Here is a 26,625-nt window from a genome sequence, read left to right as displayed (position 1 = left end):
ATGAACACACCCGGAGTCTCCTTACAAGGACAAAGACAGCAGGAGAGCCGGAGCCTGTGTCCACTCATAGACATCTGTTTACTCACAGACACATCCTCTGAAATCTCGCTCTAATAAATCCAAAACTGTGGTCTTACACATGTGTTAGCTCGGCCAACAAAGCCAACTCAAATTGCAGCTATAAATAAAGTGGTTTCTCTTTAATTTTCGGGAGGCAAAACCAAAATTTAATGAAGTTTTTTAAGAGCCACATTAAGATACTTTTACTTCTATTCATTGAGAAAATTAGAAGCCTTTTGAAGAATGAATAATCTGTTTTTTTCAGTAACATTACATCCAATTTAATCTGATAATGAACAGATAATTGTTTTCTTAAATCAGTGCCGCATCACTAACTGCAGTAGCACTTAAGTAGAATTAAATGAATGAAAAAAGAAAGAAACATTCACATTTCAGTGCATGCAAAGAGATCTCAGCTATGTGTTTTGTGACCCATGAAAAAACTGTGATTTAAGAGTGCAAGTGTCTCACATCAAACAGACATTTTCTCATACATTTTTTGTCCGTTGAACAATAGCATTCCAGCAGCGCTTGCCAACTAACACTCCCTGCCTTGTGTGGTATGTCTGGGAGTTACGCTTGCATGCGAGCTGCCTCAATGTTTTCCCATCACTGCGCCTGAGCACACGGCAGCGTGCACACGTCCAAATCTGACACACGCATGTTCTCGTGCTTGATTCTTTTCAATGAATGGTCATTGTGAGAGTTTAATGACTCTAATTACGACTAAATCTTGAAGGGTGATTCATCTCTGCCAGAATCAAAGTGAGGAAAGTGACTCCCAAATTATTACTTATTATATTACTCTAAAATGATGTTCAAATTGTAAAGGTCTTACAGAGTGACCACTGTATTGTACTGTTACAAACAGGCTGTAAATACCAAAAGGAGCACAGGGAAAACTTTGAGGTGTGGTTTGCGGATCATTCCACGAATCCTCTGTTGCTCATTGCAAATAAAAAACGTCAAGACAACACCCTCTTTAAACTACATGATGGAAAGTTTTACTTAGAGAGTGAAATTCCTTCGTAACCACACATCAAATTACAAGCTCAAAACTGATCCTGTGCACTAGAGAAGCTTAACCCCTACATGCATCCATTTAGAGATCGTATACACTTTTAGTTAATTTAGTTAATTCTATTTCAGCCTGAAATTTTTTGTTTAAACTATTTTAGGGGGTCCAAATGTAGCAATTTTTTTTTTTTTCTAACTTAGCATTACATTAATGTTGTTGTAATGTTCTATGTATGACAAGTTGTAAGATTTATACTGAAGGATAAAACATTTGCCCTTATTTACCTTTGTCATTTTCTAATCCTTTCCGAACCCTTTGACATTGTGATGCCTTCTTTGCCTAATTACCTAGATGGCAGTGTGTGTGTTTGCACAATGTGCTTCATTTGCAAATCGAAATAATTTCCCCTGATGGTATAATTTATGAAGCAACTATGTATGTACTGTTTATTAGAACTGTTGCGATGCTTGTCCATATGAAGATTGTGATGACCAAAATGTCATAAATAATTTTTCATGTTCATTCATGGTGTCAAAATGCAAACATTTTTGAATAGAAAAATAGTAATAAGGTGTCTGAAGACCCAGGATATGTAGGAATGTATGGCAAAACATCAAAGGGTTAAGAGGTCATTATAAAGTAAATGAAAATAAATGATTATAAAAAGAATATCATCAGATCACAATAATAAGTAAATCAGTAAAACTATCTCCAGTGGATGTATTACTGTATATAAAAAATATTAATCTGCTTTATTTCCATGTCAGTAAAGTAAAAAACTAAATTTTCATTGTAAATTGCTGTGGAGACACAAATCACCATGCGCCTTTTTATAAACAAGATAGAACTTAGTCTAAACAGGATAAAGACATTTTAATAGCACCATTACAATTAATTCTCATGAGGGCAGGCAATAGTAAAACAGGAAGCGTTACATGATAACCGATTGAAGGATCAATACATCTGGCTACATGCAGGACAAACACTCCCATTCAGCTCAGCTGCTCACATGAAATGAGGCCACTGACAGCTTTGATAAATCATGTCTGAGAGTCCAGAGCGCACGTGATTCCTCGCCTTGGAACTCCATAGGCGTCTATATAATGTCTTCTCTATGACAGCAGCATTCCCCACCCTCTACATGCAATTATACAGAGCACAAGCGGGTACCATAATTCACTTTCAGCACAGATTCTTCCAATAATCTTGCCTGGATAGGAGGAGCGTTAGGGGAAGCAGCATCTGTGGCACAGAGATGTGAAGCTATGAGTAATGTGACGCTTTCCTGGGAGGGGAAAAAAGGGGGAGGTATGACTATAGTAGGTCATCGATTGCATGTCATGATGCTCTGTGATATATAGCCTCCCCAGACCCCACAGAGAGACATGTGTGGCGTGCTAATAATGCAGCCATGTGAAATGGATCGGGGCGGCAGGTAGAGCAGCCCTGGAGCCCGACGTCTGGCATGCTCGGGCGTCTCAGCTGACGAGACAACACGCCAAAGTCAAAGCTCATTTCATTTCTCTGCTCCAACTAACACTGCCTCCATCCCTGACCTTAATCCATATCCATAACACAACCACTCCCACACACACACACACAAAGCAGTTTGTCCTCCATCGCTGCATCTTCTCAAGCAATCTTGTGTCAGTGGAAACGGTGGCATCAACCTGCATCCAATGTGAATGCTGATTAGTTCCGGGTTCACTAAATCGTGAAATCTGTGCACAGTCATTGTCTGCTTCATGTTCCACAGGCATGGTCAGTCTTAAATATAGACCTCCTAACCCAGACACGACACAGACACCACCAGGCCAAGCACGAGGACTGTCGGTGTTGCTAAGTGACCACAGACATTTTCCCAAGCCACCATCATTGGCCCTCAGGGAGCGACCAAATATTGTTGGTAGCTAATATAGTAGACGGTGTGAAACACATTGTGATTGTCTACTGACTGCTCTAAATCTCGATTCTCATGTTGAGGGATTTTCATTTTTTGGTAACCTTTTAAGTCATGGATTGTAAAAGCATTATAAATATATCTAAAGAGCATATTCTGCTCCTAGGATTTTATACTCAATGAAATTATTGGTATTAGAACACCATACTAATCCTGGGTAAGGGGTTTCCCTTTGCTCTCAAACAGCCTCAGTTCTTCCTGGTAAAGATTCCATGAGATATTGTCAACATTCCTCTGAAGTTCTGCTCCATGTTGACACGATTGCCTCACGTAATTTGTCGGCTGAACATTCATGCTGTTAATCTGCTGTTCTACCACATCCCAAGTGAGTTCTGCTGGATTCACATCCGGTGACCAGGCCAGTGAAGTACAATGAACTCATTGTCATGCTCCTGAAATAAGTGTGAGCTTTTGCTTTGTGATTTGGTAAATTGACGCACATGGTCAGCAACAATACTCAAATAGGCTGTGACATCCAAACAATGACTGATTGGTCTTAAGGGACCCAAAGTGTGCCAAGAAAAACATTCCCTACACCATTACACCATCATCACCACCAGTCTGGACTGCTGATATAAGCCAGGCTGTGCCCACTACAGCCTCAGATTTCTCTTCTTGGCTGACAGGAGAGGAAACCGATTGTGGTCTTCTGCTGTTGTAGCCCATCCACTACACGTTGTTCATTCTGAGATGCTTTTCTGCTCAACACACGTTACGGTAGCCTTGTTTCACTATCCCCAACCCTCACAACTGAATGCCTAACCCTAACCATCTATATACATATTCAAATAATCGGTCAATTATTTTGTTGATTAATCAATAATCACAGTAAAATGTCAGAAAATAGTTCTGGAGTTTAGAAAATTTTCTAGAGTCCACAGTGAATTCTTCAAATGTCTTGTTCACACTCCAAACCCCAAGCATATTCAGTTTGCAGTGATGCAAAACAGCAAATCCTCACACTGGAGAAGCTACAACCAAAGGATTTTTGGCGTTTATTTACTTATTGAAATCAGCTGCAACAATTAAGCCATTATCAGGATGCAGATGCAGGATGCAGACTAATCAATCACTCAACTAATCTTTTTTGCTTTAGTTGTGCTTTTTCCCCTGTCTGTGCCTCTCATGTATTAGCATAGCATTAGCATTTGGGTCACAGAGGTAAGCCTGAGTTTCTCTTTAAGATAATTCACTAGCGAAATTTGAAAAACCCACAAGGTTGTTTGAAAACACTTAATGCTGCTATAAACGCATTTCCAGAATTCCCAAAGGCTGTTCAAACCATCAGAAAAAACATTCCATCCGCTGAATGATAAAAAAACATTTTCAACCCATTTGCCAAGTTGCAACTTCTCTGTGACCCGAATGAATGCTAATACATGAGCTGAATAAACTGGGGCTGGTTGTATCCCAGCCGTCTTTCCTCTATATAATGACTCTGTTCAATATGTCATGTCAACATACTGGTTATTTTCATGTTTAGATATCATTTATTCAGGGCAAAATGTAGCCAGAAAACATGTGGCAAAGGCAGAAAATGTTGAATTTTGGTCTGAAGTGGCAAAAAAAGTGAAAGCCTCAGTTTGTGAATTATATAGTTTGCCTTTTATGAAAAATTTAAATTTAAATCAGTACATATACTGTATGTGTGCATATTTATATATCATGTGTATGTGCATTTGTATTCATTTGAACTGTATTTACACCATAGTGCAGCCCTTAACTTGCAACCTATGTAGCGATCTCGTCGGGTCTTCTCTCTGTGTGTGTATTTTATGTGTTCAAGTCTTGGGCTGTTTGTTAGAAAATATTTTTTAAAAATGACTTATAAAAGCAGTATTTTTTTCAATACCCTGTCTTAAATGTCTGTTGCAATGAACAAGGCAGGTTTAAACTGGACTTCAGACCTTCAGGTTGTGAAATATGACGACGGTGACCAAAAAAGGTCAGCTTTCCTAGAATATATGATGACTTTATCCTCCCGTCTCTTTATCAGTCTGCAAAGCTCCTTTACGCCTTTATCTATAGAGCTTTGGAAATTGTTAGAGATATCGTTCACTGAGCATTTTCCAGTAATGAAATTGTTCCTTCAGGGAGGAAGTACAGAGAGTTTTGATCAAAATCTAGGAGGTTCAAGAGGAGAACATTCCTCTGGGTTATTCAACTCATTAATGTTAATCTGCTGGCTCATAAGTATTTATGCCCGTTTTTAATATGAATGTGTACTTTTCACTTTTCTACCCTCAATTACCTTATGGAAGATTTGGATAGTTTGAGTATTTTCAACATGACTGCGCCACATTTAATAGATGCATATGTATGTATTTATATCACTTTCTCTATATGGGATGAAAATGTTTTGTATGGCTACTACTGTGTGTATGGTCTTTTAAGTCATTTTGTTTTATTATTATGATTATTATTATTAACATGAATGTGTTGCCTATTGTGATCTGATGTTGTAATGATTAATTGACAAATAATGGAATATCTTTGGGCAGTAATGATTTTGGCTAATGTGATTTTACCTTGCACTGATGTTTAATGATATTGTTTGGCCAATGTAGGCAGCATTTTAATACATTTACAACTATTCCATTGTCCAGCAGAATAATATCATTTAGCAGACAATTATATATGGGGTACAAAGCATGTTTGGTACTGATAACATTAAAATTGAGGATGAGAGGTTGTATGCGCTGGGAAATGTAATCTTTGAGTTTGATGAATGTTCCGTGTTTTAATCCTGGCACCTACTGCTTAATTAAAGTTCATGCAACGACAGTATATTTCTATGCGCTAAAACAGGGATAAAGCTTCTATAAGCTTTGTTTCTCTCAGGGGATCTTCATGCATCAGCAGCAGACAAAACTTCATATTGGATGTGATCTCCTGCAAGTCCTTGCTCAACAAAAACAACTTTTTCTAGATTACAACATCCGGAGAAGCAAGTCGAGACAGACCAACAACTTGGACTGACTGCAACACCACAGGGAAACAACATAAGAAAAAACGTTGCCTGAATTATGTTCCTGCTGCTCTTTGGAACATGGCTATAACATAACAAACTCATTAACACTGATCAAAGCATCTGTCTGAATAGAGGGTTTGGTACAACACCAGTGGATCCTCCCTTCATACTGATTGACTGATAGATAATTAGGAGCCACTGTTGTAACATGTCTAATCCTCCCTCCTGACCTGGCACCACCACGTTGCCACACTGACTTTTACCGACAATATGGGTGTGAGCTCAACTTGTTTGCACTGGGCACATGCTTTATCTAATTGCTTAACCCTCAAAGCCTGTCCTAGCCCTCTTTTCTCTCGCCTGAGGGATGCTGCTCTCAGGTTAGCTGTTTGGTTGGATGACACACACATATAGGTGTTCATAATCACCACTTTAGTTTCCAACTAATAGGTATGACCTCAGAGCACCCTGAAAAAAAAAAAAAAAAAAAAATGGATAATTGCTTTTAAAAGGAACTTCATGTTTGGGACATAAGCGGTTCTTCAACTGTTAATCTTTGTAGAGACTTGCAAAGGTGTTGCCACTGTGAAAACACCTCAACTGTAAGTGTTTGTTTATGTTTGTAAAAATGATCTAATATTGGCATCCAAACGTATTTTACTGGCAGGATGGGTAAAAGAGTTTCTGTCAACAAGAGTTTATTACTAACTTAAGAATTAGCGATACCCATCTGGAAAGTTAGATTTTATCACATACACTGTTTTATTAAGTCTTGAACTCCACACAGAGGAACAAGGAGTCATTTATTGCTTATTTGTGCAGTCTGCAGCGGAGAGGGGAGGGAGGGGTATGTGACAGAGCGTTGTGACAGAAAATCAGTTTTCCCTGCAGTCTTCATCTACTGTTAAACTGACCCCACCCATCTCACAAAGCACACTCCCGTGCAGTTATGTTATTATGTTGCCACTGATTTCATTTACTGCGGTCCACATTATAGCGCAGTCATTATAATGCTCCTGGCTATTTATCTAACATATGATACAAGTATCAGAAATTAACGGCACAAAAAGAGGTAAGAAGTAACGTGTAAAAACACTTCGCTGAGGAGAGCTAACTGGCCTTGTCACAATCCTCTAATAACTTTGGGTTGGATCCTCTGCTTGACAAATGACATGGCTTTGTACCTTGTAAGTGTAAGAGAGCAAACAACGGCCTGCATGCCTGGGCCATGTTAGGGTGGAGCTGCACTGGGTGTGACAACCCATTACAGAAAAAAGGAACATGAGGATGTTCACTTCTGGCACTAATCCTCACCAGGGTCAGGGTGTGCACAGTCAAATTATGTGAGACAGAATACAGTCATGAGCCATTATGCCTAGATAAATATCTTTTTTTTTACCTCTGGGTAAACACACCTGTAGGATGAACCCTAGGAGTGAACATAAAACTGAAAGAGCTCTATTCAGAGGACATCTGGTTATTTGACCACAGTGATGCTTCAATTACTCACATACAACTAACTGAAACTACCAGCCTGGGGGCCATATCCAGCCCACAAGACAAGTTTCATAATGTCCCTCACATGTTTAGAATTTATTGGGTTTTTTTCTTTTTTTTTTTTTTTTACCATTTTGATTTTCGGTAAATGGGCTGCATTTATAAAAAGCTTTTATCCAAGGTCCTTTACGATATGTCTTTCATCCTCATCCACTGAACACAACACAGTCACGACACAGACGGCAACGAGCTGTTGTACACGGTGCTGATCTAACAATCATGGTTCTGTGTCTTAAGCTTTGAGTTTGAGACCCCGGATGGACAGCATTTTTACAGAACAGTGAAAACAGCATTAAATACCCAATTTGTATTACTTTAACCATATAAATGAAAGGTATATGTAATAACACATTTCTTTAATTTAAATATTTGCTTTCTGCATGTTTCCCAACTAAAACCAAGTTCAGATCCTGTGTTGGTACATTTTTGTTTACATTTAGATCGTGGCTTGCACCTTTAACATGATAACTTTTTTTTCCTTCTGCCAGAGCCAATGAAAATGAGACCACAAGAGGTTAATGCACTTTATCTCTTAATACATGAAGATTTCCAGAGAGCTCAGAGGAAAGAGACATCTGGTCTGGTTTAAAGTCGAGCATGCAAGAGGCACAGGGACAGATTTAATGACCCTGTGAAACCTCACACACCTATCTGGCACATGCACAGCATCATATACTGTCCAAATATGTGTGTTTGTGTTTGTGTGTGGTTGTGTGTGTGTCTGTGTGTGTGTGTGTGTGTGTGTGTGTGTGTGTGTGTGTGTGTGTGTGTGTGTGTGTGTGTGTTTGTTTGTGTGCGTGCGTGTGTGTGTGTGTTTATCTAGCAAACTAGCATTTCCACTGGAGTAATAAGCTTTTGAAATACTGGGGTTTTTCGGTGTGCATGCTGTGTCAGCACACCCACACCTTTAGAAAAGGTGCAGTAGCTTTTCAAACAGAGCAGGTCTGAACAGAAAGGCAAAGACACTTGTTAAATTTATTAGGTGTAAATAAGGATTATGGACTTATCGGTAACATTTACCTGAGCTAACAAACTGTATAGTTGAAGCTTTGCATGAGGCCACAACTGCTGCAAAGAGAAGCAGTGCTTTTCCAAAACAGTCCACCGACCAAACCTCCCATACAGTTAGTACACTCTCCCTATGCAGTCAGTGCTTACGAAAGACAGGTGCATTCCTGCACTTTTAAATATGGCAACGCGCCACTGGTCTCAGCTGTATCGATACCCATGAATAATCAACCACAGCTGCACAGCACAGCAGCAGCTCCAGGCACATGAAAGAACAAAGGCATCTCCATCGTGGTAGCATGCTGATTTTCCTTCCAATACGATCAATACTGAGGAACAGAAATCAAAATTTTCATCCTTTTTGATATTACCACAATTCTTGGTTTTTCCTTATTGATAATGTTCTGGATCTGTGAACAGCTACATATGTTCCTTAAAGGACAGGGCTGGCTTTATTCTGTATTTTTTTGTTATTGTCAACAAATCCCATAACAACAGTTCATCAGTCCCAAGCCCATTTGTTCTTTTTGAAGATGTTAAATAAAAAAAAAACAAAAAAGGTTACAAATATATTGTTTCAGATTCAAAACATGTTAAGTGTTTGTCGTAAAACAGCTAGTCACTGTAGGTTTTAGTGCATTGTTGGGGACTATTTTCCGCTGTGGATTAATACACATTAAGTGCAGTGCAGTGCTTTCCAGCCTTTTTGGTTTGTGGCCCTTTATAGACAAACAATGCATAGTCATTACACCCCATCACAAGAAGCATATGTCTGTCAGCTGTGAGCAGTTCAACCAGATTGCATCGTTTCCCTGAGGAGCTAAAATGCTTCCATTTCTCACAAAAAAGAAGCAAGGAGTTTTTTTCCTCTTTTCCTAATTTGTAACATATGTCAGTGTCCTGCAGATTTATCTTGTGACCTATCTGAACACCACCTTGCTGCATTAGTGAGTATTTACGGCATAATACTGTAAATCACTTGTGCAATCAGTAGCAGTAGGATAGTATATGCGATTCACTGCAATGTATTTTTTTTTTTTTTTATAATTCTTGGCCATTAGTGTATGTCAGGAATAAGCTCTGAGGACAACCCAAGTTTGTAATGGCGATCATATCTACAAAATGAGCACTTGGTCTAAACAATGCCGATGACTTATAGTAAGACTGAAGAGTGTAAATGGCCTCGAAAAACACAAAAACACATTGTGAGCTCAAGAGAGGAGCACCACACAGACAGGAAGAGGGAGGAAGAGAGACACAATATGAACTCTAATCGGAGCTCAATGGTTTTAGCTCTCTCTCTCTCTCTCTCGCTCTCTCTCTTTCTCTCTCTCTCTCACACACTGCGTCTCAGCAGCAGGACGTCTTCCACTTCAAGAGGCCCCAGTTCAGTGCAGCGGCTGCGTGCCAGGATGTGGTGCAGGGCCGGCTGGAGGCTGGAGCCTCAAGCCTTGGTGCTAGGTGACGGCTTAGAGAAAATCCCTCTCCTGAATAGACGGCCTGGATTATATAGAGGGCAGGTCAGCAGCAAAGACAGACAGAGAGAGAGAGAGAGAGAGAGAGAGAGAGAGAGAGAGAGAGAGAGAGAGAGAGAGAGAGAGAGAGGGAGAGAGAGAGAGGCCGAAGAGCTCATCGGTGAAGCATGTTGCACTTCATGGGGAAATATGATATTTGAAACATACAATGTAGCCTCCTGCTCTGGAATCACACTTCACTTCACCCTGTAATTAGTAATTAGTAATTAGTTAGTTATTTATTACATCAAGCCCAACTCCTAGTTTCAAAAGAGATCCTCAACTCCGCCTTTCACCTCTCTTAAGCACAGGAAGCGAGATCAAAGCCTCCAAAAAGAGTCTTTACTGAATTTTCAATGCATTGATCCACACATGGCTAAATTCAGCTGTACGTGAATTATTCATGTAGGGAGAACATGCCCAGGAGGCCCAGAGACTGTTCTGATTCCCTACCAGTATCACCCACATTGTGATCCAGCAGGACAGTTGTTTGGCCTCTGCTCAGTGATGGATGATGATATGATGATGATAATTTATGACTAAAACACTGCAGTGAGCGTTGCCCCTAAAAAACCGGAGTAATACTGTAAACTAGTTGTGCTCTCAATAGAAGCTACCTCATACAGCACCTCTATTCCAAAGAAATGCATGTAAACTACAGTGATATCAGTTTAAATGAACAATGAACAATCCCTATCTTTATTTATACTGCTCTCTGAAAATATATTAGCATATTACTGCAAGTATACCTGCTGTCTTCTAACACAGATCTGTCTGTTTGTGCAGTCATCTGCATAGTGGATGAAGCTGTCTGCTATATCTCTGCACCAAAAGTATAACATGTAAATGTTAAACAAATGAGCACTTTGCCTTCTTGGTAGTTGTCGGACACAGTTTCTGTTCATAGTCCATGACTGTCAAATATGTTCGTCAACGCCAGCCTCTGTTTTCATGGCCTCTTGAGCACGTTGCATGTTGGTGGCAATAACTGGCAGAGATTCATTGACCCCCAAGTGATACATTTCACAGTGATGCAAGACAGTGGAATAAAAACAGTATGGCTGAGGACGCTGGCGTTGACCTTGCCCACTTTCCTTTTCATGGTCGCTTGTCAGTGTGAAAGGTATGTAACCTCACAGTCCAGCCACTGAGGCACTAAGTGGACCTTCATTTAAGTTGGCTGTCTGATTTATGAAGCCTGGCGGTGGTGCATGAACACAACAGTGTTCTGAAAGCCAAATAATTCGGATAAATTCGTTGAGAATCTGGACTAAATCGGTTTAAGAGCTTTCCCAGAACAAGAGGTACACCCAGCAACTTTGAAAGAGCCATGTTGTTCTCTACCAAAAGCATATTGTATAATGGAGAGCTCCTGATTTTGAAATATAATTAAGGACATGGTTTGTAGCACAGAAAAACAGCCAATAACATATATGGTTGAGCAAATATTTGAATAGAAATAAAGAGCACACAAGAACCTTGTTTCTACTCATTTGTGACAATCTCTTTATCTATATGACAAAACTTACAAGAGGTTACAAAAAACACTGTAGGAAAAATAAAGATTTTTGTCTGAAGAGTGAAATTAAGAATAGTCAAATCACACAGAATAGTCCTTTAGTATTGGTGCTTGTTTCCTGCAAAGAATTAAACCATTAAATGGATTAAAAATGTATGTTTCTAATTAAAGATAAACTTCATCATTGATTATCAATTGAAAAGTCTCTTTAAAGTTAAGTTACTTAACTTAACTTTAAAGTTACTTAAGAGGAAAAAGGAAGAGGAGAGAGGATTTTTTTTTTCACAGGAATAAAAACCAAGGGGTCAAGAGTTTAACAACTCCCTAAATTTATTCAGAAACATTGCGAGTTTCGTCCTGGGGAACATATTTGTGAATCTGGCCCCTGAGTTTTTACATTTGTAGTCACATATTGTACATCTGTATTCTCTGTATAATCCTGGCAAGTATTTTTTTTCCATTATGCTAGTGCCTTTTCATATATTCAAGCACCCATATCAGCTAACTTCAGAATACAACTTCATAAGCGATTGTGTCATATACAACCATGTTTGGCAAATCACATTGTTTCGCCTCAGAAAATAGTTTCTTGATCAGGAAGAGGTGTACTGTCAAACGACAGAAAGTAAACAACTGTGCACTTCATAGTGTGAAGGCAAGTGGCCGAATCAGAAATGGACAAGCTGGTCATCCATCTCCTTGTGTGTGTGTCCGCACTCGTAAAGCTTTAATATATCACCAGGGCGGTGTGGGAGCACACTGACAGGGTGGGATGGGGGGGCTCTGTCGGGATTGAGGATGCCTTACAAAGCAGTCTGCATGACACATAGAGGAGCGGAGGGGCGGAGCGGGGCTGTTGGGGGAGTGGAGTGAAGGACGAAGGAATGGCTGAGCACAAAGAGCACAGAAGAGAAAAGCCATTGCAGGATGGGGCTCTGGGATTGAATGCTGAAACGTGACTGTAGTAAAGAGGATTTAGACTGGGAGTCAGAGAGAAAACAACTGGGCAGTGAACTCAGTGGTGATGCAATTACTGAGCTCAGAGCACAGAAGGAAAGAGACAGGCAGGAAAAGAGATTGATAACCATGATTATTTGCCAATAAACAGAGGCTAGGAATGTGTCTTATTCCACGGTTCTCTTCATGTAAAAACACTGCAAAGAACATGTTGGACACTGGTGCTTGTGAGTGTCATTGATGAATAATGATGTAAACACAACATCTATAATGCCTATCAATGTGCATATACTGAATAAAGTATAGAAATCCTGTTCTATTTTTTTGTTTACCAACAACTCAACAATTTGAAGGCACAACCATATATATGTACAACCATACAGTGAATATGTAAAATGGAGTAACTGCATACACCGCTGCTAACTAAAACCCTCATTAAAAAGCAAGTGGGATGGTTGTTTCAATAACTTATAAAGTCAAGAGCTCCTGTTTTTGCTAAAGGGGATCCAAATTTTTGACTTCAGCTGCAGCAGTTTTTAATTTGGCTGCTGTCCCAGCCACTGCTGTTCATCTTCTCAGACAGAAGTGAACAAAAAAGGATATGCTGGTTACTGGGAATGACTGGACAGGATATCCAGTTTCCCAGAGGAGTGGGAGAGCACACACATTCTGTGTCACTGAGTCAGTGCGCTCAGTGGGAAGTCGGCATTCGTCATAGCCGACCTCACCGAGCAGACAGAGGCCTGTTAAAATGCCTCTCGGCTTGAGTCATGACGGCAAACAGAAGCAGGCGGTTGCTTGGCATGTCTCCCTCCGGTAGCCAGCCAAGCCGGCCAGCAGTGATGTGGGTCAGCTGGGGACTCTGCACAGTCCTCAAGGAAACGCAATTAATATGACTAAAGAAGATGAACAATTGGTGGAGAATGGGCCATGCAAAGGAATTTCCTCAAAACTGTGTGAGAAACAGGATCAGTTTAATCCATGAGAAACGTCTTTGTGTAAATGCTATGCAGACGCTCAGCTCTGACATCCCTCATGTTAAACACTACCTCAAGTGCAACTCTATCACTCTGATGTGTGTCATCTCTCCACTATACTGTCTGATGAGCATCTGGAGACATTGGCCAATCACCAAGCACATGGGAAGAAAAAGGAACACTGATAAGTGAAAAGTGATGAAGTGACGGGTAGATGAAAACAGCTTTACAATGGCACCTACCAGGTGTATCAACTGACTCAGAAATCACTGTAAAAATGTCCACCATGTTTTCCCAGAGTCAAAAGTGACATCTTTAAATTGTTTTGTCCAACAAAAATTCCATAACCCAAAGATATTCACATAGATTGACATAAAACAGAGGCAATCAGGAATTCATCACAATGAAGAAGCTGGATCCAGTGAATGTTTTGGCAGTTTTGTTTAAAAATGACGTTATCATTAAAAGAAAGATTTAATAATAAATTGAAAAGAGTTTCTGATTAATTTTCTGCCTATCAACTAATTGGTTGGTCTCTAATGTGAATTATTTAACAAGCAATATTGATTATGTGTCCAGATCTAATGTAGCACAACATTACAACAACTTCTTGGCTCATAAACTGCGACATCTACATTGAATGAGTCAACCCGCCCTTGAACTTCTTGCAGTTGAGTGACTAGAAATTGCTTGAATCTTGAACCCCACAGGGACTTCTGAGGGTGTCTGTGATGGCCTATGGTGGCTATGTAGTGACATTTTGTGCTTATTTTCAGTTTTGTGTAGCTACTGCGGGAGCAGCGAGGCCCACTGACTGACAAGAAATCACGGGCCCATGGTGACACCCTTACAGGACCTTTCATTCCTTGCTATTCCCCTGCAAATGATTTATACGTGGTCATATAAATTAGGATGTATTGTGGCCTAAAACTGCTTGTGTTATCATAAAAACATCTCCAACTTAGTGTATAAAACTACCAAGAGCAAATGAACACGAGCTTCGCATCAGTACAGTTAGTTTGACTTCACTCACCTTCTCTTGTACTCGTCCCTCTCCCGCTTGACTTTGGCCAGCACGTTATACAGAGCCCTCAGTTCTGGGGTAATGGTGTCTATTTGGACCCCAACTCCGTCCGGATGCGTCCACGTCACCCCGGGCCCGTGCACCGTCTCAAGGCGCTCCCCTTGCCTCCGGACGTGGGTGAAACTCCAGATGGTTCCCGGCAGTCGCGACTCGGGACCGTCCGTCTGCACTGCAACTTCGCGGGTGTAAAGGTGGCGGTACTTCGGTCTCTGCAGAGCTTGCTGCAGCTGGCTCTCCAACAGTTTGTTTCTCCTTTCCAGTTCATGGACTTTGGCAAGGAAGCAGCGGAATCGCAGGTTGAGCGTTTTCAGCACATGGATGTTGGAGCCCAGGTCATTTCGCAGGGCGCTGGTCGACCCGGTGGGGACGTTGCAGACCGGACCGGGCGGAGTGTCCGAGAAAAACATAGAGTTCATGTTGGTAAACAACAACACCCGGTAATCCAACTATGGCTCTGTCTGGTTTGGATGCAAAAACAAAAAACTGTTTTTTTTGTTTTTTTTTTTTATCCCTGCATATTCCTTCACAATCCCACTCCCACAGGACGAGTTTCTCCTCACAATGCAGATGCTGAGAGTGACTGGGCGGCTGGAGATGGGGTGGCCATCACTGTCCCTGCTGGATGTTTACCCCGAGATACTAACATGGACCCCTGCAGCATGGGTGTTCACAAGAGATGAATAGTAAACCCAGAAAGTCCTTTAAGAGGCACAGAGGGCATCATCTCCTGAAGCAGCGAGTGGTTTGACGCAGACCGCAATAAGCACCAGCATTACTTTCCGTCGCCCTCATCTCTGTGTTTGCCTTTGCTTTGTCAGGAGCAGCTGATGCTGTGCGGGTTCATATAGCCAGCCGACAGAGGAAAACGGTCCACCTCCTTTCGTTATCATTCCCCGTTTTCGAAAGCTCTATTCAGTTTCCATGTGGTGCGGTGAAACGGCAGGGTGCAGGACTGCAGAGCCCGGCCTCTCTGTGGCGTGCACGGATCATGTTGCAAAGTGCTAAACTAGGCACTATCACCTACATCGGCACCTCCCACCTCCCTCCCTCTCTCTCTCACTCCGACAGACAGCAATGACAGATATAAACACAGGCCTAATTAATAGGATAAAGTAGACTGTAACAACAATGTCTTTCCAATTCATTTTACACATTGGATTGAGACACGTCATTTTGTGGATTAATAAACTTTTGAATTATGAACTTTCCCTTATAATAGGCTTATGATATAGCCTAGCCTATTGTAGGATACTATACCTACACTGTGTGTCCTTTTTATCTGTGAGCCCCTTAAGACAAATTCCCATTCCCTTGTAATGAACAATAAAGTTTTCTGATGTTGATATGTAGCCTATATATTATATATAATAGCCTGTATTTTTATACTTAAATATATATATGGCCTATATAGACTAGATAAATACACATATCTACTGTATGTCACTGTTTAGAAATAAAGAGAAACTGCAGTAATTGTAAAAGTGCATATACATTAACACATAAAAGGCACATTTCACACTGGCCAAGGTATTGAACTGTATATTGTTTCAATTTACTGTATAGTTTTTATAGGCTATCTATTGTTTGCTGTACTAATTTGTACTTTTATTTAACTTTCTAATTATGGTTTATGGTTTACTATTCTTTTACTGTACACTGCTCTGTCCTTTATTAATTCTTAACTCGTCTGTTGCTTGTGCTGCACTAGTTTCCCCCGGATGATCAATAAAATCTTATCTCATTTAAACTTATCTTACTCCATGGTGAGGATCTGTGCAGTGGCAGGGTATATCGCCATCACTGTAAAGTGTGATACATATTGTGAATGTTTTGCAGCTTTTTCACAAAACTTTGTTACCAGAACCAGGGCAAATAAATAACTCTCCTGATGCCACTAGAACTCTGACAGTGACACGATAATGCCACTCACAGGGCAAAAGGGGCAAATCCTCTGGGATTCCTGACCATTATAGACAGAAATTTTCTCATGCATCTAAATGATTCTGCAGCTTTCTAACATGAAAGTGTGTGTAGAATAAAATATAAACAGGGACACAAACACCAAGGAGGACCCCACTTCCATAAGGGCAAATGATACACTTATACATCTGCTTGAGCAAGTTGTAAATAAGTTTCTTGACTGTAGTGTCATGTAGCCTGCATGTTGTTGCTTTAGAGACCCCTAGCGGGTTAATCCGTTCATAAGCCCTATCCCTTCAGACAAATGACAGCCACCTGGCATGGTGCATATGTAACATAAATTAGTAAACGTTAAAACGCACAAAACATATGGTTTTAATGGAAATGCTGTAACCCCCCCCCCCCCCCCCCCCCCAAATAGGTGAATTTGCAGGTGCCTGAAGTCCAATATTATTAATTAATCGGTAATATTTTAGGCTGTTTTAGCTGATTTCTATCCGGTAGATCACTACACACATACACACATGTACAGTAGCGCTTATCGAAAACGTTTCAGATCCTTTCTGAGTAATATTAGTTTGAAACAACGCCAAAGCTCCATGACTCTCAATTCAGTTTATGTATACACTTATCTAGGAGCATTATTATATTTTAGCATAGTAGCAACAGCGCCAAGTGACAAATATTTCAGTTCAAAAAGTCGTTAGGTTTATTTTATGCTCTTATTCTATTTTGACTCAGGCACCTCGTGGTCAGCCTCGTCAAACAGAAACATTTGGGGGCCTTTTACTTCACGTGTGCGTCTGCTGCGCTGCCATCGTGAGAGGAAACCATGCCGAAGTCAAAGAGGGACAAGAAAAGTAAGAAAATACCCGTTCAAGTTGCGTTATGTACAAACACATTGAGCGAATAAGCGTGTTTACTGGTTTCTTGTATGTAGCAGCTGTTTGCGACAACAGAAAATTAACGTAAGTGAGGGGGACAAGCTAACGTTAGCTTCTCCTGATGAGGGAAACAGGGAATATACACATTGCACCGAAGTTAGCCTCTGAGTCACTGGTTTCACTGATGTGAAAATATGTTTTAAAAAGTCTTTAGGCTGTCTGAGGTAATGTGGTCCAGGTTGACAAGTTTAAATCTAGTGTTTTTTTGATCTTGACCTGGTCTGATGTGGTATAAATGGGATAAAAGCAGTGAAATGGCCCCTATTTTGTGCTATTTGTTTATTTTTTCCCTCTCACAAATAGAAAATAAGTTAAACTCATTGCTATTTGACTGACTGCATTTCACATGATCTTTCCACCAGTTTCATTAACGAAGACAGCCAAGAAAGGACTGGAGTTGAAACAGAAATTAATCGAGGAGGTGAGATTTTTCTGCCAAAGTCTCCTGTCAGCTACATTTTTATTATGTTAATCAGTTTGCTGAAGCTGTTGTGACATGTTTCACGCTAAACTCTCCTCCTGTTTGTTGTTTTAGTTACGCAAATGTGTGGACACCTACAGAAACTTGTTCATATTCTCTGTGGCCAATATGAGGAATAACAAGCTGAAAGACATCAGGACAGCATGGAAACACAGCAGGTAATGGCACCTTAACCATCCCGTTGGTTTGACGTTTGGGTGAATTTAAAATGGCACTCCACTGATTTTATCCATGGAGGTCAGTTTAAGTTTGTATGGACAGCATTTAAATCACTGTCAAGTGACATTACATGGGTTGTAGATTGCTTGAGCTATTTTAGAAGTTAAAACAGGATATCTTGGCTTCTTTTGCTTCTATTTTTTAAATATTTTTTACTTTTGTAATTCTCCCAATTTTATGAAAGTTCAAATCTTGGACAGGTGTCACAGGAAACTGTTTAACTGGACTCTTCTCTGTTCCACAGATTCTTCTTCGGCAAAAATAAGGTCATGATGATCGCCTTAGGTAAAGGAGAAACAGATGAATACAAAGATAATTTGCACAAGGTAGGCGAGATCTTAGAGTGGAGATGTCAAGCTAAAAAATGTGATGATAACAACAATAATCTATTGCATATACTTGAAATTTTTTATTGCCTTTTGATAATATGCAGGTCTGCAAATATCTACGAGGAGAAGTGGGTGTACTATTCACAAATAAAACAAAGGATGAGGTACAAGAGTAAGTATCACTTCACAGACTGTGGTTTCAGTCATAAATAATATATTGTCCATACGTTTTTCTAAATTATTTTTTTCTATTGATAGGTATTTCAATCATTTCAAAGAGGTGGATTATGCGCGAGCTGGCAACCAGGCACAGATGGATATAACACTGGATGAGGGACCCCTGGAACAGTTTCCTCACTCAATGGAGCCCCAGTTGAGACAATTGGGACTTCCTACCGCTCTCAAGAAAGGCAAGATTAAAAACGTTTGAGTGCAGAGAAATAAACAGTTAAATTGTCCCTTTAACAGTCAGTGCTTCATATCAGTTGAATGTAACAATGACATTTTTTCTGCTGTTATTCCAGGAGTGGTAACACTGCTGAAGGACCATGAGGTCTGTAAGGAGGGAGATGTGCTGTCTCCTGAGCAGGCTCGTATTCTGGTGAGTTAGTGACTATTTCCCAGTGACATACAGTGTTGTCTTGCATTTGATTGACATGCCTCAACTTGCTCCTTTTTGTCCACAGAAACTCTTTGGCATCGAGATGGCAGAATTCAAGGTGCAAATCAAATGTATGTGGAACTCAGAAACAGGCGAGTTTGACAACTTTGCTGGGGAGGAAGAGTCTATGCAGGAGAATGAAGATGATGAAGAAGATGACGATGCAGAATAAAACACCGGCATGGGCAGGGGCTTGTTACACCTCTGTTTTTAAAAGTCTTTTTGCCAACCTCAACACCAGAGGGACATTGATGTTGAAACCATTCATCCCGACTGCCTGTTCTGCCCCTGGACTCTTTGTTAATCTCTCTCATCTGTCTTGCTTTCACCCCAAAACATGAACTTCTGTCCTCTCCCCTGAAATTTAGCTTTGGACTGAATTGTTGTTCAGGAGACACTGGTGACTGGAGTCAAGTCATGTAATCACCTTGATGCCACTTGCTTTGTCAATATTTGTCAATGTAATGACAAAAAGAATTGTATGCCATGCAAGTACTTTGCCATGCAGCCAAAACAAATAAGCACATACCGTTTCATGTGTTACAACTACCCATTTGATGCATTTTATGTGTAAGAAAAACATTTTGTTGACATCAGAAATTTTTGTTATCTTTTTAATGTAACAGTTTAATTAAGGCGGGCTCCAGAAAAAGTTATTGCTCCCTGAAGAAATATCTTGTCATTTTTACATTTATACATCAACACTGAAATGCTCTTGCATATTACATAATGGTTTCCAATTGATGCAAAAAAAAAAAGCAAATTTTAAGTGTGATTTCAGGAAAACTATTAAGTAACTGAAAGGAATGGGGCTTTAGCAGATCTCTGTAAAAAGTTGAATTATATTTGATTGGACTGTAATGGAGATTTTGGCTCTACAATAAAAAGAGGGTCCTCATCTGAAGTAGTTTGGACACTCGTGGGCTACGAGATTCCAGGCTTCATTGAAGGCTGCAACCACTCGCTCATCCAGAGGACCCTCCTCTGAAGCAGCCAAGTTCTGCTGAAGTTGCTCCATGCTGGACATGCCAATGATAACTCCATCTCCAAGATCGCCCTGTAACAGCAGATGATGCAGTAGTCAGGGAAAAATGATGCCATCAAACCACACCGTGGTTGACAAAGGTGTCTCCGGTCAATTTGTGTTTTACATCAAATTCAACCTTTGATTGAATTGTTGAGTATAGATATACAATAACTCAGACACTTTCATATGGTAAAAGTGCTAGGATTTCAGTCTTAACAATGATCTGCACAAATTATGACCAGCTATAATTTTACAATTAGCCAGCTGATGTGAGGTTATTCTGTAAAATTACAAAGAATGTTCAACACAATTTTATCTGTCCATATCATTTAAAACACTGGTTCTTTGTTTATTTCCGAAAGAAAATAATGCTGGTAATTGTAGGCAAATCCAACTAACGTGGCCAATACTACAAAAGCTGGTGCTCACATTGTGAAGTATCATTAATGTATTTAATGGTAAAGTGCTATGCTTTGACCACTGACTGTGTTTTTCAAGCATGGAAAGACATGATAGTACATGATAAAAGCACTTAAGTTGGAAGGTCAAGCTTAGCTCGTATCTACTCAGCTTTTTGATGTTAGCAGTGGCCTTTTGAGATTTTACCATAGTCATATCAGCGTGAATAGGTTGCTATGGCAGGACCAATCTTTGTTCAGTAAAAATATAAAACATTGTTGATAGTCAGATACTGTAGCTATTTTACCCTGAAAAGTAAAAAAAAATGAACATCTGTAAGAACATAATCTCAAGTCACTGCAGCTTTCCATGCACAGCAGGTACCTTAAGTTGGGAGTGGTGGTACATCCAGCGCATAGCAGCAGAAGTCAGGGTGGGTTTTTCTGAGCCGTACACCGTCTCCAAGGCCTTCAGAACCAACTCTATGGCCTGGAAATGACTTTCCTTCCAGTATCTTACACACAGGAGGACAGACAGTTAACATACAAATGTACAGACGGCAGACACCACAGACACCTTAACTGTTCTTGGGAAAATTTTGGAAACAAACTGCAAGTCGTTCACCTGTCCCGATATGCTGTGGCCCAGCTGTTACCAAAGAACCGACCAGCAGGCTGGGAACCATCTTTGTCTTGATAATGATACTTCCCTGTCAGAAGACCACCTGGTAGAGGAGGAGTAATGTCAGAATTCAAGTTTATGTAATCTAGGGTTCCACTATTTATGTACTCGATAATGACTTATTTAAAATGAAATGAATTTCCATGCTACATTTTGAGAAAACATAGTTAAAAACAAAAATAAGGGTCTACAGGGCAGTGCTTTGAGCTACAGTGATGTGGGTTTGCTAACATGCTGATGTTAAGCAGGTATGTTTACTACCGTTCACCATTTATCTAGTCTGTTAGCATATTAACATTTGTTAATTAGTGCTAAACACAAAGTACATTTGAGGCTGGTGGGTCATTTGATTTTCCAATATAAACCAAAGAACTGGACTAATCCAAAGTCTGACCTGATGATAATGCCAGAGGAAAAGTTACGGGACCCAAAGTTATTAGAATTCATAATGAGGAGGACAAACACCATGTCTGAACAAATGTGACTGTAATCCACCCAACAGTTGAGACATTTCACTCAAACGTAAAAGTTGGGGAATCACCAAAGTCAGTATTCATCCTGTGGGGACCATGAATGTCTGTGCTGAATTCTGTGCCAAATTATACAGTCGATGTTGAGATATTTCTCAGGACGTCGAAATATCTCTCAGATATTGACCTGCTGGTGGTTCTTACATCAACATTAGGATTCATCATCTGGAGACCATGAATGTGTGTCAATAAATTCATCCAGTCTGGACCAAAGTGATGGACTGACCAAGTGACTGTTTATGCTTCTAGCATGGCTTAAAACAAGAACATTAATGTGACATTACACACATTTATCACCAGTCATAAGTATCTTCTTCCGGATAAAATGATTTAGATGCTGACTGTTAGGTGCACCACAGACAGCAGATAAACAGCACCTGCTAGAGGATTGTATGCGTAGAATCTCATTCCGTAGTATCTCAAACATGGCAGCAACTCTGTCTCAACCTGTCTTGTAGTGGCATTGTACATCCCCTGTGAAAGGTTGTAAAAGTCAAAGTTAAGATGCAGCAGTCAAGAGATTAAATCGAAGTGAAAGTCCAATTATGCAGGATGCTTCACTGCTGTGACATAAACTACTGCAATTTCTAACACACAGCTACTTATGCTGAGGGATGCAACATGACATATGGTATATTAAGAAGCTGCTTTACTCTAAGATGACATAGCTGACTGAGATGAAACTATAATGCTGTGAATAAGTGCCAGAATACCTGATAAACAGTGGGAGCAATCCAGTTGTTGTGTTTGCAGATGGTGGCAATTTCAGCCACTTCCCATGATGCATAGTTTGACAGGCCAAACTCCTTGAATTTTCCCTGAGGGTGATTTTTTAAAATTATTTTAACATTGAATCATATTTAATGAAATAATGTCAAACATCATGTTGAGAGTCTTAACTCATAGCAAATAAGTTCTCTGGTCTCTTTACCTCTTTGTGGAGTTCATCGCAGGCCCTAAGGGTATCCTGGATGGGGTTTTGGTGGTCAGGGGCATGGAGGTAGAAAAGGTCCACAGAATCGGTCTGCAGCCTCTGAAGGGAGGTTTCCAGCTGGGAGCGCACACTCTCTGGCTTCAGCGTCTTCCCATCCCAGGGGTTGGCCTTGGTAGCAATGCTTACTGTCACACAGAAACAATGAAATAAAATATGACATCATGACAATATTTTTTTTTTTTTACAAGCATAAACCTGAGATCACAACATGGCCAGCGTGGTGGAAGTATATCATATAAACTCTGTGACAACATGCATAATATTAAAGGGGAGTGCAGCAATTTCTGACCCTGTCATCAGGATTATATCGTGTTTGCCTTATGACTTTTCTTTCCACTGGTTTTAACATAAAGCCAGCATTACAGCTGGAGGTGTAGTGTTTGAACGATCTGGTCCATTTTTGCCTAGAGGTTAATAGCTAATCCAATAAATCTTCTAACCAACTCTGTAACCACTGAATCTACATTTTCTATGTATAAAAATATTTGTTTGTCTAACATATATTTATTGCTGACATGGTGTGTGGGAAGTACTGCTGTGTGTTATTATGTACTGTGTATCCTGTTTGTTTAGTGCTGGTCTCTCACTATGTGTATGTTTGAATTATGACCTGCACATGGAAATGTTCTTTATGCTAACCCTGTTGCAGTATATCAAATGGTGAAATTTATGTTTAATATTTTACATGGTCCCTTACAAATAAAATAAGTAGCCTCATAAAACAAGGTTTAATCTAAGGCTGGATTACCAGGGAAGCCAAAACCCCATGTTTACTCTGTATCCTTTAGGTCTATAAAATTTGAATAATTTAATAATTTAATAAATTTAAATGTTTTATCAGATTTGTGTTTTCATCAAATTGCTTTAATTTTGTGTGCGTGTCAAATTATCAAATTCACAGAAAACTTCAGACAAATTAGGCTAATGTACAACTGCAACCAAAGTTATCTTTATTATCAAGATGTCTGACAATTATTTCCTTTTGATTGACTGGTTGGTGAAAAAAGAGAAAATGTCTGACAAACTGTCAAAAACCCAAAGATTAGATTACATTTACGATGTTTAGATTTTTGCATCTTTGCTTAATAAATTACTTAAACTATTAATCAGTTATCAAGAATGTTACCAATTAATTTACTGTCATCAATTACCAGAGTGCTTAAAGTATTGGGGGTCAATAGGAGCCCAACATGGTTCATGGTTTTATCCTCGAAACCGCCCAGAAATAGTTAACTTGGGCCTTTGATTGGTGGGGGTTTTGGGTCATTTTAAGTTCCCATAATTCCAAGCTGGTTCCGTCTGCCAATCAGCAGATACGTTGACTAATGAGGCACACTTTGGTTAGTTTTGTTCACTAAAGAGAATCTAGTACTCCCGCCTGTGATATACCTGTTTTGGGGAGATTCATGCCCCCTATGACGGTCTCTGACTTCCCATCCACGTACATGAAGGCTGTGTCCAGCTGCTTGTGTCCCCTGCTCAGGAAAGCTTGCACCATCTCCAGGCTCTGCTCGGCGTCAACTCGGCCACCGAATGCCATAGTTCCCAGTAAGGAAACCGGCCGTTTCGCTTGAGACGACATGTTCCGACGAGTCACCAACCTTGGCAAATGTGTTAGCACGTCTCTGATTATGAGGCTCTGTCGTAGTGTGCACAGTCCTCCTGTTATTACCCACTGCATGCTACAAAACTGCAGCCAGCTACGCGACGAAGGGCAAAGGTTGTGTTGGAAGTGGTGATTAGGGAGCGTCGTAAAGTTCCTCAACCGGTTGAAAACGTAACGTGTGCTTTTAAAAGCAAATAGGGTAGTTAGCTTCTTTGCTTGGCTGTAGCTGAGGTAGTTCAAAGTCTGTTATCTGTGACCGCTTCCTGTCGTTTTAAACCTGCATGTTAATATTTGTTCAAGTGTCTTCGTTGCATCATGTAGTGCACTTGTCATACTCATACGAGACGTAGTGTGTAATTCTTATTTCTAACCACAGGGTGTCAGCAAATCACCGTCCATTTTACAATACATGCTCATTAATTTCTCTAATGTGCTGAGGCATTCTGCTCAGATATGTTAGATGTGATAAAACAAACACTGTACAGTAAGTAAGAGTACATTTTATTTAATTGGACAAATGCAGAATGATCCAACAAGTCTGGGATCAAAGTAGTTTTTGTGCATCCAAGCTCAAAATCATACATGTCAGGTTTTTGTGATATTAGGGCCTGTATACACACACACACACAACACACAACACACAAAAACACACACGTTCCCTCAACACATCTTTGCCAGACTCTCAGAAACCAAGCAGTATTTTCTACACTGGAATACCTACTTATACCTGTTAAAGGTTTGCTGTAATTTAGTTTGTATTTATGGAAGTGTTTTTAAGATTATACACCATATCAACTGATAAAGCCTATATATTAAAACTAGACATGGACACAGGGCGCCTGTGTCCTTGTCTAGTCTTGGATGAGGCTCAAGATTATATTGGGTAACATTTCAGGAGCCACCTTTTATGTTTTACAATTTTCATATTTATTGTGTTTTAGTAGGGCACATCGCAAAATAAATTTATGAATAATCTAATTAACACAATGTAGCTGCCACACTGGAGAAGAGTAGGAAAAGGTTGCCTTCATGGTTAAAAGAATCTACTGATAACTCGGCGTGAATGGTGTTTTGGTATTGCGACTTGCAGTAGTTGTTCGGAGACCATAAGGGGTCTTTGATGCCAGGCCAGGCAAAGTGGGCAACTGTCCTGTGGCCCCTGACTCGAAGGGTTCTTGAAGGTAGCTACAAGTTTCACTGCATGTGAGTTTACCCAATTTGTTTGGCAATTTGCACCAGTGGCTACAATATCAACTACATTCAAGGTCCATGTTTGGTCTGAAGTTTTTGTATTAGTTCATGTGTTCATTTATATTATTTCAGAATTTTACATTAGATAATTGCACCAGAGTCAGTGTAGGGTCCCAACAGCAGATTTTTGGTCATGGTCTTCCCAACGGCCTTAATCTAGCAATGGATATGGTGTTTTAGGGCCCAGAAATAAACACAAACAAATCATCACCATATGACTCATTTGTTGCAGTGAAAGAATGACCCTTGTTCTCTGTCACAACTTTGGCAACACATATTTCGTATGAGCTCTGATATGTCAGATCTAATTAAAACAACATGCTGTATGGCTGCTTCCCTGGGAGGGTTGCACGGACAGCGGTGACCCGGGACTCTTTGGGGTCATGAACACACATGCGTGCAATGGAGGCTTTGTTTAGAGAGCAGCAGTCGTCAGTCCTGGCGGCTGACCCTTTGACCGCACCATCAGCTGTTTACCCCGCAGAGTGACCACTAGCTGCTTCAGACCCTGCCCTGCTTCAACCCCAAACATCCTCTGTAGCTTTATGGGCGATTGTATATCACTCCGTTTTCCTAGATGGTCCCACCTACCACGAGTAGCTTGCGTCACCCTTCGTGCAGACCTGCGCGCGTCAACGCACGAATGTTGGTCGGTGCGCACGGGTTTTCCGCACTGTCCTTTTTATCATTAGTCGCTCATTGAACCTAATGAACGCGTAGACATGGTTGGAAGGAGTGAATATCATCATATAAAAAGCCTCTAGTGAAAATACCAGAAAACTTACAAGCACAGGTTGCTGCCAATTAAATCTGAACCAGAAGAAAACTTTTTCATGTCCCTCAGTTTTGTCACTGCACTTTTCGCAGGCTGCGGGGGTGTCTTCTTGTGTGAGCTCCAGAGGCTGCTGAAGCTCTGAATAATAGATGGCACTCTTTGCACCCCCCTCCCTCCCTCCCT

The 26,625-nt window shown here is 40.3% G+C and overlaps 3 protein-coding genes across 3 annotated transcripts in view; 1 reads left to right on the top strand and 2 right to left on the bottom strand.

The window, feature by feature from the left end:
- iffo2b (intermediate filament family orphan 2b) overlaps window positions 1–15,593 on the bottom strand; it is a 28,065-nt gene extending 12,472 nt beyond the window's left edge. The window contains exon 1 of the mRNA XM_087175403.1: window positions 14,575–15,593. Coding sequence (XP_087031529.1) covers window positions 14,575–15,041 — 467 coding nt within the window. The 5' untranslated portion in view covers window positions 15,042–15,593. The remainder of the gene's footprint in view (window positions 1–14,574) is intronic.
- Window positions 15,594–17,322: 1,729 nt separating this feature from the next.
- On the top strand, window positions 17,323–20,109 carry mrto4 (MRT4 homolog, ribosome maturation factor). Its single transcript, XM_023411467.2, has 8 exons — window positions 17,323–17,405; window positions 17,852–17,910; window positions 18,025–18,128; window positions 18,434–18,515; window positions 18,623–18,690; window positions 18,777–18,928; window positions 19,043–19,119; window positions 19,205–20,109. The coding sequence occupies exons 1-8, from the start codon at window positions 17,378–17,380 to the stop codon at window positions 19,349–19,351; spliced, it is 717 nt and encodes a 238-aa protein (XP_023267235.1). The 5' UTR covers window positions 17,323–17,377; the 3' UTR covers window positions 19,352–20,109.
- Window positions 19,780–24,694, bottom strand: akr7a3 (aldo-keto reductase family 7, member A3 (aflatoxin aldehyde reductase)). Its single transcript, XM_023411466.2, has 7 exons — window positions 24,200–24,694; window positions 22,748–22,935; window positions 22,530–22,634; window positions 22,194–22,290; window positions 21,230–21,329; window positions 20,990–21,119; window positions 19,780–20,236 (listed from the first exon to the last, which is right to left on the bottom strand). Exons 1-7 carry the CDS (start codon window positions 24,489–24,491, stop codon window positions 20,075–20,077), a joined length of 1,074 nt encoding a protein of 357 aa, XP_023267234.1. The 5' UTR covers window positions 24,492–24,694; the 3' UTR covers window positions 19,780–20,074.
- Between the last annotated feature and the right edge of the window lie 1,931 nt (window positions 24,695–26,625).

This window comes from Seriola lalandi, unplaced genomic scaffold (assembly GCF_002814215.2).
Source record: "Seriola lalandi dorsalis isolate HSWRI2012SDOR001 ecotype SW California unplaced genomic scaffold, Sedor1 jcf7180002054468, whole genome shotgun sequence".
Classification (NCBI taxonomy): domain Eukaryota; kingdom Metazoa; phylum Chordata; class Actinopteri; order Carangiformes; family Carangidae; genus Seriola; species Seriola lalandi.
The sequence above is the reverse complement of the archived record's forward strand: the minus strand, read 5'-3'. Positions and strand labels throughout refer to the sequence as shown.